The sequence below is a fragment of the Lygodium microphyllum genome, chromosome 22 (genome assembly GCF_053477565.2).
Source record: "Lygodium microphyllum isolate KBCC chromosome 22, Lygodium_microphyllum_v1.1.10, whole genome shotgun sequence".
NCBI classification, from domain to species: Eukaryota; Viridiplantae; Streptophyta; class Polypodiopsida; order Schizaeales; family Lygodiaceae; genus Lygodium; species Lygodium microphyllum.
This window is the reverse complement of record NC_141156.1, coordinates 138,061,912-138,075,891: the sequence shown is the minus strand read 5'-3', so window position 1 is coordinate 138,075,891 and position 13,980 is coordinate 138,061,912. Positions and strand designations below refer to the sequence as shown.

The following is a 13,980-nucleotide window of genomic DNA, read 5'->3' as shown; positions in this document are numbered from 1 at the left end:
CCCCTTTAAGACTTCAATTGTTGTCAATTCATTTAAGCTTCTATCAAAACATAATAACACATTTCATAACCAGTTCATCTTCAAAAGAAAGAAAAGTGCAAGGATCCTACCCCTTCATCAATATTTCAAGCATTGATATAGTCACAATTTGACACAAAATATGTTGAACGAGAACTAAGATATTTAATCCTTACAATGCATATACTAATTTACCAATAGAATGAAAGTATCAAATTTCAAAAATTATATTTCCTTTACTCTTCCATGAATATATGGGTGCCTCGTGCTATTGACATTTGAAAATAGCCAAACATATGTATACTTAGTCTTCTAAATTACATACTACAGCAAAATGGCATAACCTCAAACATTTCAAGGGGGGGAGGGGGAGGAAGACAAGATGGGGACAAATTACCATAATCCACATCTCATTGAAATACCTCATCAATATGGATTGCACACCATGTTAGTGAGGGCACCAAACTACAATAAGTAAAGGCAAAAAGCACATGATGATGAGATGAGGAGGAAGAAGAGGGCAATGATGATGCTCCTACAATACCCTAGATATAGACAAACATCATAGACTATTCAATTGCAACCCTAACTAACCTACTTGCTTTCTACTTCTATGAAAAGGGGTTTATCTATCGAAATCAAGTTTGATGGCAACCTCAATTCATACAAATTTTATTTGTAAGGTATAGATTGAGACCTAAAAATCATATGTTTATTTCTTTAACTATTATCACTACACTAGATGCGTCAAGAAAAGACCTCATGTTTATTATATTTGGTATATTTTTCCAAGGCCAAGCTAAATCTTAGTGGGCTAAATGCACCTTAAAAAAAATTTATTTTATTTGCCACTCAACAAAGGATTTGGGCTAAATCTCTACACAAGCATCTCCTTAGATTTACAAATCTTTGCATTCTCAAAAATTTATATTATGGGCATGGGATTAACAAAATTTGGTCATGCAAACCACATTTGCTTCAATACTATTACATCTCCTTTCGATTGCTATTGCAAGATACCATATGCAAGTTCAATTATTTTCCCAACAAGGTCTTTTGCATTAGCAACTTTCAAGGATTAAACAACTCTCTAAATTTGTTAAAAAGACCATCATCTCTCTCACCTGCTCTGATTTTAAAAAGCTTGACTTTTGACAAAATAACACTAATTCCTTGGAGTTTTATTCCTTGTTCTTTTATTTTAAAATCACACCAACTAAACTACATAGAATATGGGTGGCCATATGAGTGAAAAGAGCAATACCCACCTTTAACAAACCAACAATTGATGACTTTGAAGATATAAAAAGGTGTTCCCTCATTTTATTCATTTTATTGTTGAAGTGCATGCTTATTTTAGTGTAACCAATTCTTGTGCGATACTAGACCCTCATCTTCTTGTTTGAGATGCTAATGATGTTCCCTTAAGAATGCAAGCCTTTGTTAAGTTAGCAAATATAGGTCAACATATATTTGTAACAAGGCAATACATGGATGTAGAAGATTTTTCTATCTTTCAACAAATAGCTATTACTAAGTACAACATAAAAGAGAAGAATCAATGGTCCTCTTGTACAAATCATACTTTTGCTTCATGAGAAATTTATACCTACTTTAGTTCCGGATAAAATTCGCCAATTGAAGGCAAATACCACTCCATGCTAAATTATGCAACAACCACCATCTTGCAAATTTAGATACTGATTGGCAGCCTCTTACAACAAGGAAGAAAGAAAGATGCAAATGATGCATACATCAAAAATGTTTCCTAAGAAATTCTCTAACCTTCGCTATAAAAGAGAAAAAGAAAGGAGAGTTTGGCATGAGAAAGAAGCCCATGGTCACTTTCTCCAAAAACAGCATCTCAACATCCTTGCCTGCTCTTTCCAAAGCATTAATATATCTCAACTGCCAATCTCTGAGAAGATCAAATCCCCCCACAACCACTAAACATGGAGGAAGGCCAAGTTCGCATATTCTAGGAGCATGTGGAGACAAAGGATTGCAAGCAGGGTCATCTCTATTTGCCCCTTCAGGAAGAAAAGCTCTCCAGTACCAGTCTCTATCATGAATACTCACGAAATACTTGCCATCCATCCTCCTCTCATGAACAGTTCTTTGTTCTCCTCCAAACATTGGCATGATTAGAACCATTCCTAAAAGGGAGATTCCTTGAAGGGGTGCCCTTGCTGCTACATGGTGGGCTATATTGCCTCCTCCTGTATCTCCTGCAAGAAACACCTTCTTTGTTCTGCATTGAAAAGGATGCAAGCATAGCTTTCCTGCACGACTGTTGATCCACCTCAAGCAAGTAAGACCATCTTCATAGGGGATTGGACATTTGTGTTCTGGAGCTCTACGAAAATTAACTGAGATGATGACAGCACCACATGTTCGAGCAATCCTTCTGCACAAGGTATCATATATACAACTATTGGCCGAAGAATGGACAAAGGAGCCTCCATGGAAGTAAACCACTAAGGGTCTTAATCCCTCCTCTTCTAGTTCATCATTCTTAGCAAGTAGATCTGTCACCAGTGTTTTATCCCTTCGTTCCCTATGGTCTATTGCTATGCTACCGTTGTCATTTCCTGATGCTACCTTTTGTTCCTCTGATTTTGTCAATCCTTCAAGTTCCTCTTCCTCTACCACTTCCTCTTCTTTTTCACCTTCTTCTGCCTCTTCCTCTGCCTCTACCTCTACCCCTTCCTCTTCCTCTTCCTCTTCCTCTTCCTCTTCCTCTTCTTCTTCTCCTCCTCCTTCCTCTTCTACTTCTAATTCTTGTTCTTCTCCTCCTCCTGCTGCTTGTCTTTCTTCTTCTTCTTCTTCTTCTTCTTCTTCTTCTTCTTCATCATCATCATTGACTTCGTTCCCTTCCGGCCCAGCTTCAAGATAATCATCCTCATGATATATCTCTGTCGGCCAGAAGATCCTTGCCCACAAGCCAGACGCTCTCTCTATACATACGTCCATGGTAGCTACCCCTCCTAATGGGTTCGCATTGGCAGGCATTTTCCTATCCAGATACTCATCCATCCTCCTATCTAATGTTCCATCAGGCCGCCTCAACAATGTATACAACAGCTTGAATTTGGACATTACTATGAATGTTCTTCTTGGTATAATTGCCTGCACACATGGAAATAAAAACCTAATCAGAATTGAAGTTGTAAAACCATCGTACAAATATGTCTTGGAGATTTTATCATAAAACAAAGCTTCAAGAAGCCTACACAATAGCCCCCAATCTCCACTGCAAAAATGAATGTAATGTTTTATCAACAAATACCGACACATTCTCAACAATGAAAGGTGCATTGAATGGATCCTCAAGCAAATCAAGAGCTCCTAGTTTAATTTCTTCCATATACTATTGAACATTTAAAATTTTTAAAACTCATCAAACTTAGTACATTTTTTAAATACTAAATCAAGGGAGAAAATTAATATCAACATCACTCTTATTAGGATAATTTACTCCAAGAGTTGAAATAACTTTAGAAAGAAAAAAAGTATTAAAATAAGAGTTGAAATATCCAAAGTTTTAAATAAAATTAATGTATACTACTTACCCCTTATATTTTGACTTAAAAAATAGAAAAGAATTTGACTTAAAACCAAATGTTACCAATATTTTTTAATAGAATAACAAGCTATAGATTTCTCAAAAAGATAAACCAAAAGATAACATTTTAAAAAGAAATTTCAATAATTGATTAACAAATCTTTTCTAAAAGCTCCTTGTATCAAGCACAAATTATTGGCATCACTATTTACAACTAATTAAATAGCCCATTTTGAGCTAGATATTAGGCAGGAGACTCTTTAGCATCCCAATGGCAAGAGGCCGAGGGAAAGGAGCATGAGAGTATTGATTGAAATAAGATTTGGACTTTGGCGTATCATCTGTGTCACAAAAAATTCTACAAGACAAAGTGGATTCTTAGAACTATTTTGAGCTAGATATTAGGCAGGAGACTCTTTAGCATCCCAATGGCAAGAGGCCGAGGGAAAGGAGCATGAGAGTATTGATTGAAATAAGATTTGGACTTTGGCGTATCATCTGTGTCACAAAAAATTCTACAAGACAAAGTGGATTCTTAGAACTAAGCTAAAGGCTAATGGGACTTTAGACAAGTACAAGGCTTGTTTTGTAGTATAAGGGTTTTGCCAGAAGAAAGACATTGAATGTGAAGGGACTTTGATGAGTTGGTCTCTCTCATGATTACCGAAGAGATCAACATGCAAGGTGAATCTTTTAGAAGTCCACGCACTTTACTCAAGTTCAAAAAGGGAACATGGCAATCCTCTTCAAGAGGCCGTGGTATGGGATGTGCTGGTGATAACCAGCAAAACAAGTTAAATTAGCAATTTAGTGAAATGCAAGTTTCAGGAGGCCGTAGAAACTTTAGAGGTAGGGGGAGCTCTAGAGAAAGAGGTGGATAGAAAAATAGAGGTTCTGAAAATTTTGCTATTGTTCGTCATTATTGTGGCAAAATAGGTCATATTGCAGCCCATGTTCTACTAAGAAGAATGATATGTACAGTGGTAAATTGCAATAAGGAAACTATGCATCGTCTTCACAATAGAATGAAGATAAAAACTGTAATAGAAAACGGGACGCATAATGATGTATGGTATGTTGATTCGGATCCATCTAATCACATGACTAGTCATGTTAAATGGTTTGGAAAGATGCGAGATTTACAAAATCCAGGTTATGTGTAGACAGGTGATGATTCATACCACCCAAGTTCACACATTAGAAACATGCCCTTGTCCTTGATGCATGATGGCCATAGAAAGAGTCTATCAGATGTATTACATGTGCCATTAATTACAAATAATTTAATATTCATTGGTCAAATGGTAGAGCAAGGGTTACAAGTTCCATTTAATACAAAACGTGGTTTTATGAAAGACTTTAATGCCAAGGCCGATTATCAAATGGCATTTAATGGTATCACTGAGGCCATCTACCTAAGGAGCCATTCTATAAATAAATACTCCAAAAAAAACCCATATTTTATAAACAAACACTCCCAAAAAAAAAAAGAGTTCATTGTTGTTATGTCCACCTTTGTACAACTTGATAGGCCCAGTCGACATGCACCCTTTGTCCGATGCCCTAGCCTCTCTAGTCTTGGTAAGATAATCATCACCTTTGTAGTCTTGGTAGACTACTAGACAGCCAACATGTACCCTTTGTCCGATGCCTTGGATGCTTTGGAGCGGGACGTCTTGGGGTAAACACAAAAGCACATGCTTTGGGTTGGCCTTTATATTTGGGCTTGAGAGGGGGTATTGAGCTAAATTATGCATGACATGCTCATTAGCCTCTTGAACAGCCCCAAAAATACATATTTAATATAAAAACCCTTAAACAAAGAGCAATTCGAGAGAGTCAAAATGGGGGGAGATTCTAGACTATTGAGGCCCCAAAACTTTCTATAAATTGACTGAAGCGAGCGATACGCAGTAGAGATACAATGGTCAACGATGGCAACGGAAAATAGAGAGAAAAACGTGAGCAAGAGTAGAGTAGTAGAGAGAGAGAGAGAGATGCACAATTTTACGAAAAAAAAAAAAAGAGAGATGCACAATGTGTGGATACAATAGAGTGTACCTCTTTTAGGCTTTTGAGATAGATATATAAAAGTACAAATGGTAAGGGTGTGTTCACACCTGTAACCATATAAAAGGTACAATGGCCCTTTATTCCCAACAACCTCCCACCTAAAGGCACCATTCCAAATATTGAGAAAAAGAATCAGCTAAGTCTCAATGCGTTCAAAGCCAAAATACATACTGTCAACTCTAATCATCTATCGGCAATGACCAAAGTGTTAGCCTGCTCTATTTTCATTCTCAGTCTGTCATCTCTTGATTGTGAGCTCCTGTCAGAGTCTGGCAGGAGACAGAGGAGCTCTGTTAGTTTTGTGTTTGCTGATTTAGTCTGCATTCCCTTTTCGGGTGGCACTCATCCCAAAATGGGCCTTTTTGTGTGCAATCGGCCCATATTTGGGCAAGTCGGCCAGATTCAGCCAGGTCGGCCAGTTTTTCCAGTTTGGGGCTATTTATAGCAGCCCCCCCAGTCATTCTCTCACATTCTTTTGCAGATTCAGCACACTCTCCTTCCTCTCCCACTCCGGCATTGGTGCTGCCATTGCTTCCAGCCTGTTTTGGTGCCCTCACTGACGCTCCGGGCTGCGTGCAGGGACTGATCAGTCCACTTTGGTGTATTCAGCATTCATTACAGTCAGTGCAGATTTTCTTCCTTCATTTTCTGCTTCCTCTCTCTCTCTCCTCCTCTGTGTTCGTGGTCTTCTTCCGTTGCGCACTCTCACATGGTATCATCGCCTGACTGAGAGCACGGAGGACCTAACCTTGTGGAGAGATACCTCACCCCTCTTTTGCTGCTGTCACCTCATCTCCAACTGCCCAAGCGGCCCCTCCAGGTGGCCATTCTTCTTGCGTTTGCTGCAGTTGATTCCTCCAGAGGCTGCCACGTCATCAAATGACCCCTCCTGCTTGTGTTTACCATCAGGCGGCCTCTCCTTCAGCTGGGCGACACATCATCAGGCTACGTTTTCCTGATCTGGTGGTCGTTTCCACTCCTGGCGGCTCATCTCCTGCTGGCGACCCACTCCCAAGCTGCGTTTTGGCGTTGGTGGTTTCTGTTCTAGTGATCTTCATCAGCTACCTTTGCGTTTTGCAGCTCCAGGTGTTTGTAGGCTATCACAACCTACGTTTTGGTGGTTGGTGACCATACTACTGGTCATACTTCGGCTTCGGCACAGTTTTCTTTGGTGTTTGGTATTTTGCAGATTGGAAGATGTCTTACCAGTTTTCAAGCTTTGACGACCCAGAGGATGAGCTCCTTCCTCATCATTCCTCTGAGCGGAGGCGGGATTATCAGGAGTTTCGACGTCGGAAGGAGACTCCTCGCACTCGTCCCTCTTCAGTCCATGTATCTCAGAGGGTTCCATCTACCATGAAGGTGCCTTCCGTGAAGGCTGCTTCAGATGTGCGGATGCCTTCCTTGATTCCCTCTATTCAGGTGCCGATTCTCTCTTCCTTTCCGAAGGAAGATAAGTTGGATGGTTCCAACTACTCCCTCTGGTCGTGCAAGGTGGAGTGCATCCTCGATACATTCGACCTATGGGAGCTTGTTTCTTCGCCCATCGACCGTCCCCTCGTGGATTCGTTAGATGGAGCCTCTATGGAACGTGCAGCCTTGTGGGATAGGCTCAACTCTCGAGCCCGTTCCTTTCTTTTTATGAGTTTACATGATTCGGTTCTTGTACATGTTCACAGGTTAAAGACCGCGGCGGAAGTGTGGAAGAAGCTTGCGTCTTTGTATCAGCACAAGACGTTTGCCCACAAGATTTCCTTGGAGAAGAAGTTGCGGATGCTCAGTCTTGATGATTCTTCTTCCATGAAGGAGCACATCACGACGATGGAGGACATGCGAGGCGAGCTAGCCTCTCTTGGTCGTGTAATATCGTCCGAGGATATGGTGATGATTCTGTTGACTCAGCTGCCATCACCCCGCTATGATGTCTTCTACACCAGCCTCATCACCTCGAGGACCCGCGAGAAACTCCTATGGGAGGAACTTTCCCCGCTTGTCTTGGAGCATGACAAGCGACTCAAAGAGGTGGGTGCCACTGGCTCCACCAAGGCTTTTACTGCAGGTACAGGTGGGGGCAAGAAGAAGAAGCAACAGAAGGAGAAGGCCAAGGACAAGAAGGAGGAGGACGAGAAGGATGCGAAGGAGAAGAAGCCCAAGTGCCCCCACTGTGGGAAGGGTACTGTAAGATGACTCAGGACAAGACAGAAAACGATGAAGCCAGAAGAGAAATAGTTCAAGAGAAAATAGTTCTCCTCCGTGAGCACGAGTGATCCGTTTCTCCTCCCAACCACGCCTAGATAAGTGCTGGCACCTCTCTCCCCGTTTCCTCTGCCAGCCGTCCACTTTTGGTGAGTCCTACTATTCTTGGACTCTCTTACTCTCTAGGCCCCCCTTAACCCCGTTCGGGTGCCCAAGAGCCCGGACGGTCATCCTCGTGCGTGTTCCCCTAAAATGTCACATTAAATGTCACTTTAATGTCACATTCAATATTTGTGACCTTAATGTTACATTAAATATCACTTTTGATGTCGCATTTCCTTCCCCTTAAGAATCGGTTGCGTCCATTAATGTCACATTAATGTCACATTTCCTTCCCCGTTTCCTCTGCTAGCCGTCCACTTTTGGTGAGTCCTACTATTCTTGGACTCTCTTACTCTCTAGGCTCCCCTTAACCCCGTTCGGGCGCCCAAGAGCCCGGACGGTCATCCTCGTGCGTGTTCCCCTAGATTTACCTTAATGTCACTTTAATGTCACATTCAATATTTGTGACCTTAATGTTACATTAAATATCACTTTTAATGTCACATTAATGTCACAGGTACTCATCCCAAGGAGAAGTGTTGGCAGAAGTACCCCCATTTGAAGCCCAAGGAGGACTCGAAGGCGGCCCCCGCCACGACAGAGTCTGCGTTTGTGCATGTCTTTGTTGAGGAGGATACAGCCCTAGCTTCTACCACTCAGGAGACTTACTCAGCTAGGTACCCGAGTCATTTTTACACAGGATGCAATCACAGTGGAGCATGCTTCTACAGGTGACGCTCTTTGGACAGGTACACAAGATGGTGGGCTTTATAAGCTCACAGCCTTGGCTGCGAGGGCTTCCCACGAGCTTGGGCTGCTTTGGCATACTCGGTATGGTCATTTGAACCTCGATTCTATTCGGCGGGCTTCTCAGAGAAAGATGGTGGAGGGACTTCCAGATTTCCCTCCTCTTCACACTTTGTGCCCTAGCTGTTTGAGGGGCAAGCAGCATAGCAGCCTCACCCTCAGGTTGCCTCTAGGAGGGCTACTTCTCCGCTTGAGTTGGTTCACACCGACCTTTGCGGACCTATGGGAACGGCCTTCCTTGGAAAGGCCAAGTATTTGATGCTGATTGTGGACGACTTCAGTCGTTATGTGTGGCCTTATTTCTTGGAGTACAAGAGCGAGGCGTACTCCCGTTTCTGCGAGTGGAGGTGTTTGTGGAGACACAAACAACTTCCAAAGTTCGTGGCGTTCGAGCTGATCACGGTGGCGAGTTCACTTCTCACCTTTTCTCTCAGTTTTGCAGGGATCACGGCATTCGGGTGGAGTATTCCCATCCGAACACACCATCAAAGAATGGTGTGGTGGAGCGTGCGAATCGGACCATGGTGGAGATGGCCCGATCTATGCTGGAGCATAGGAGTCTTCCTCATTTCCTTTGGGGTGAGGCGGTGGCTACAGCGGTGCATATTCGCAACCGCTCTCCAACTTCGGCTTTACAGGACATGACTCCTTATGAGGCTTTCTTTAGGAAGAAGCCTTCCGTATCCCACTTTCGCATCTTTGGGTGCGATGCTTTTGTCCATGTGGACAAGAAGAAGAGGAAGACGAAGCTCGACTCTAAGTCGAGCAAGCTTATCTTCGTGGGCTATAGCACGACCACGAAGGGATATCAGCTCTACGACCCGATGACACGGAAGATTGAGGTGAGCAGGAATGTGATCTTTGATGAGGCTTCGGCCTCCGAGGATCCGATTGATGGTTCTGTTACAGGTGCTTCTTCGACATCGACGGACCACCCCCCACCTTCTCTACCTTCTCTTCCTTCCAGGATACCTCTTAGCACCCCTCCTTCGTCATCGCCCCCTCCCCCTCCCCTTCCTCTTTCTACTACGGCTTCCCCTCCCCCTTTGGCGGATATGACTCCTTCTACGAGTTCTTCTACCCCTTCAGCCTCCCCTCAGGAGTCTTCTCGAGATCCACAGCCATCAGATGGGGAGCCTTCTTCAGATGAGGAGGATCTACCTTCACTTGGTGAGGGGGAGTCCCTCGCAGAGACAGGGGCTTTGTAGGTTCCGGAGACTACTCGGTCTCCCTCACAACAGGAGGAGTCTCTTAGGATTCCCTTATGGTATCGCCGGCTCATGCAGGATTCAGGTGTTACTCACTTTCCTGCTTCTTCTACAGGTCCACGCAGATCAGCCCGCTTACAGGCCCAGCGGGATAGTTCACTATGTGTGAACTATGCTCTTATGTCTCAGATTCTTCAGGATTCCGAGCCTTCCACTGTGGAGGAGGCTCTTGCACAAGATATTTGGAGACAGGCTATGCAGGCAGAGCTCGATTCCATCGAGCGGAACCATACTTGGGAGCTTGTACCGCGTCCCAAGAAACGGAAGGTGATAGGTGTGAAATGGGTCTTTAAGACCAAGTATCTTGCAGATGGCTCCTTGGGCTATTCGAGTTATTTTGGCTCTTGCAGCTCACCACCGTTGGCTTGTTTTTCAGATGGACGTCAAGTCAGCCTTTCTGAATGGCATCCTTGAGGAGGAGATCTATGTTTCACAGCCTCCTGGTTTTCTTGTGCAGGGGAAGAAGGATCATGTCTACAGGCTGCGGAAGGCCCTTTATGGCCTGAAGCAGGCTCCTCGTGCTTGGTACCAGAGGATTGACCACTTCTTTCTACAGAGTGGCTTTCAGCGCTCCGATCATGATCCCAACCTCTACTTTCGGGTTGTGGGTTCTCTTTGTGTTTTCCTTATTTTGTATGTAGATGATCTTATCATTACAGGGAGCGACACTCCGCAGGTGGAGCATACTCGGTCCATTCTTCGGCAGGAGTTCGACATGACGGATCTAGGGATCCTTCACTTCTTTCTAGGCCTGGAGATCTATCAGATGGCACATGGCATCTTTATCTCGCAGCACAGGTACATCTCCGAGCTTCTTTCGGAGTTTGGTATGGCCGAGTGCCTATTTCTTGCCCCATGGACTCTGAGTCCAAGCTTTCGGCAGATGGAGTCCCCCTTACAGATGCCACTCGTTACAGGTGCCTTGTAGGCTCTCTCATCTGGCTGATTCACACTCGGCAGGATATCTCTTTTGTGGTGACTTTGTTGTCTTCTTTTATGAAGACTCCTACACAGGATCACTGGAGAGCAGCCTTGCGTGTTCTTCGGTATTTACAGGGGACTCGATCCTACGGGATCATGTATGGAGATGGGATCACCCTTTCTGGATAGAGTGATTCTGATTGGGCAGGTGATGTGGATTCGAGACGATCCACTACAGGTTATGCTTTCACCCTTGGATCCGGTGCTGTCTCTTGGAGCAGCAAGAAGCACCCTACTGTGGCACTTTCTTCTACAGAGGCTGAGCATCGGGCCCTATGTTCGACCGCTATGGAGGCAGTTTGGCTCCGTTGCTTGCTGGCGGAGATTGGCTTTTCCCAGACAGGACCTACGGAGCTGCGTGTGGATAACCAAAGTGCCCTTGCTCTAGCAAAGAACCTGGTGTTTCATGCTCGCACGAAGCACATTGAGGTTCAGTATCACTATGTTCGAGAGCGGATCGTGGATTCGGAGTTGGCGGTGGCCTATTGTCCCACGGCGGACAATGCGGCTGATCTCTTCACGAAGCCTTTGCCTCAGGCTTCTTTGCTCCATCACATGCGGTTGTTGGGTCTTCAGACCCTCCCAGGATCTGAGAGGGGGTGTTAGCCTGCTCTATTTTCATTCTCAGTCTGTTATCTCCTGGTTGTGAGCTCCTGTCAGAGTCTGGCAGGAGACAGAGGAGCTCTGTCAGTTTTGTGTTTGCTGATTTAGTCTGCATTCCCTTTTCAGGTGGCACTCATCCCAAAATGGGCCTTTTTGTGTGCAATCGGCCCATATTTGGGCAGGTCGGCCAGTTTTTCCGGTTTGCGGCTATTTATAGCAGCCCCCCTAGTCATTCTCTCACATTCTTCTGCAGATTCAGCACACACTCCTTCCTCTCCCACTCCGGCATTGGTGCTGCCATTGCTTCCAGCCTGTTCTGGTGCCCTCACTGACGCTCCGGGCTGCGTGCAGGGACTGATCAGTCCACTTTGGTGTATTCAACATTCATTACAGTCAATGCAGATTTTCTTCCTTCATTTTCTGCTTCCTCTCTCTCTCTCCTCCTCTGTGTTTGTGGTCTTCTTCCGTTGCGCGCTCTCACACAAAGCTCTCTATTAGAAGATCCTTCGTAAGAAGATTTGCAAGGTTATCATCTATATATACCTTGACAAGCTCAATGCTTCTACTGTCAAGTAAATTCCTAATAAAGTGAGACTTCACATATATGTACTTCGTCTTTGCATGAAAGACAAGGTTCCGTCCTAGTATAATAGCTCTCTAGCTATCACAATTAAGGACAAGGATCTCAGTAATGCCAAGCCCTCCCACCAAATGTGAAAGCCATAAAGCCTCCTTGCACACCTCAATGGAAACTACATACTCTACCTTTGTAGTAGACAATGCAACACACTTTTGTAGTCTGGAGATCCAAGAGACTACTCCTCTCATGAAGGTGAATAAATATCCTAAAGTAGACTCTGCAGTCAACATGACCAACATAGTTTGCAACCATAAAACCAACGACAGATGCTGTCACGAGGACGTGAAAATTTGATGCTTTGCTTATGCTTAATTGACATTTGATTAAAGGATTAATCAAATGTGCAATTAAAAGATGCACACATGTTGCACATGTGAGGTGCAAGCTACTTTTTCACAGTTGAAGACCGAAGGACCCTGTGAAAAAGATGGGTGTCAAAGGCAAAAGTTGTAACAAGTTACACTTGTTAGATTCTAGATGAATTTTGGTGTCAGTTTGCTCCTAAGACCATTAATTGGCCATTAAGTGTCAGTGGTGACACTAGGGACTAGGCATTAATTAATGGATTAATGCTTGTCCAAGGGTCAATTAATGCATGGGACCACTTTGGGTTGCGAATGGCCTAGCCAATTAATTTTTGGATAGGCATGGATTAAGGGCTGAATTAATTTTTAGAATTAATTAATTCTGAAAATTAATTAAATGGCTGAAAATTTGCTGAAAATTGATTAAGAAAGCTGCCACTTGGCAAAACTTTCCCATGCAAGTGGGGGAAAGGTTAAATAGGACTGAAGGGAGAGGGAAATCTCGTTTTTCATTTTGGAACTGTTGGGAAGAGATACTGGACTATTGTTGCCAGCTTTTGGGGCCAATTCCCAGCCATTGGAGACCATTTTGGTGATGGAGATTGCATAGTCTTGACCTTGGGAAGTTGGCAATTGCTATAGATGCACTTTCTCCTGAAGATCACAGTCTCTGATGCTCCTATTGTTGTTGGTGCATCCGTCTGGGGCTGGTACAGCAGAGCAGCAGCTGATTTTAATTAGTTCTTCGCGACAAATCTCAAAATTTTCTCTCTTTACAGCATTCTCTCATCTCCTTCAGCCTATGCTCAACCATTCTCAGCAATTCTCAACCATTCGGAGGAGAGGAGATTTCAGCCATTTTTGGTGGGCTGATCTGTAATTTCTGCAGTAAACTCTAATTTATAGCAGAAATTAGGGTTTAGCAACCACCTTGGGATCCGTGTCAGAGATTGAAGGCTCAAGGGATTAAAATCAGCAGCTAATAATTGAAGATTATCAAGGGATTTCAGGAGCCAGCCCATCCCGAATTGATTTGGGGCAGCATTTGACCAGCCAAGGGTCAAATTGGAGAAGAAGTCCTGGGTGAATCAAGAGGCAAATGACCCAAAAGGCTTGCTGATCATTTATGACAGCAAGAGCAATTGCTTAGCATGAGGAGATTAAAGAATCTCAAGTTGTACTCCTTCCAATTGAATGAATGCTAAAGAAATACTGCAAGGGGCGCCAATTTTGGGGTCAGCAGGGTGTCTACTGTCCAAGAATGTTATGGTAAAGTGTGTATTTCATTTTATGTGCTCTTAAATCAGGTTATCACCACCCATTCTAAGAAGGAAGGCTGGTTTCAGATGCTTTTTGCTTTCCAAAGAAGATGCACGAATCCTTTGTGCCCTTAGGATATCTATTGATACCTTTCAATGCTTC

At 43.7% G+C, this 13,980-nt stretch overlaps 1 protein-coding gene across 7 annotated transcripts in view; it reads right to left on the bottom strand.

The window, feature by feature from the left end:
- Nucleotides 1-1,548: 1,548 nt before the first annotated feature.
- LOC148017674 (gibberellin receptor GID1C-like) overlaps nucleotides 1,549-13,980 on the bottom strand; it is a 49,191-nt gene continuing 36,759 nt past the window's right edge. For all 7 annotated transcript variants that reach the window (XM_087663031.1, XM_087663024.1, XM_087663030.1 and 4 more), the window contains one exon: nucleotides 1,549-3,147. In XM_087663031.1, coding sequence (XP_087519157.1) covers nucleotides 1,774-3,147 — 1,374 coding nt within the window. In that variant the 3' untranslated portion in view covers nucleotides 1,549-1,773. The remainder of the gene's footprint in view (nucleotides 3,148-13,980) is intronic.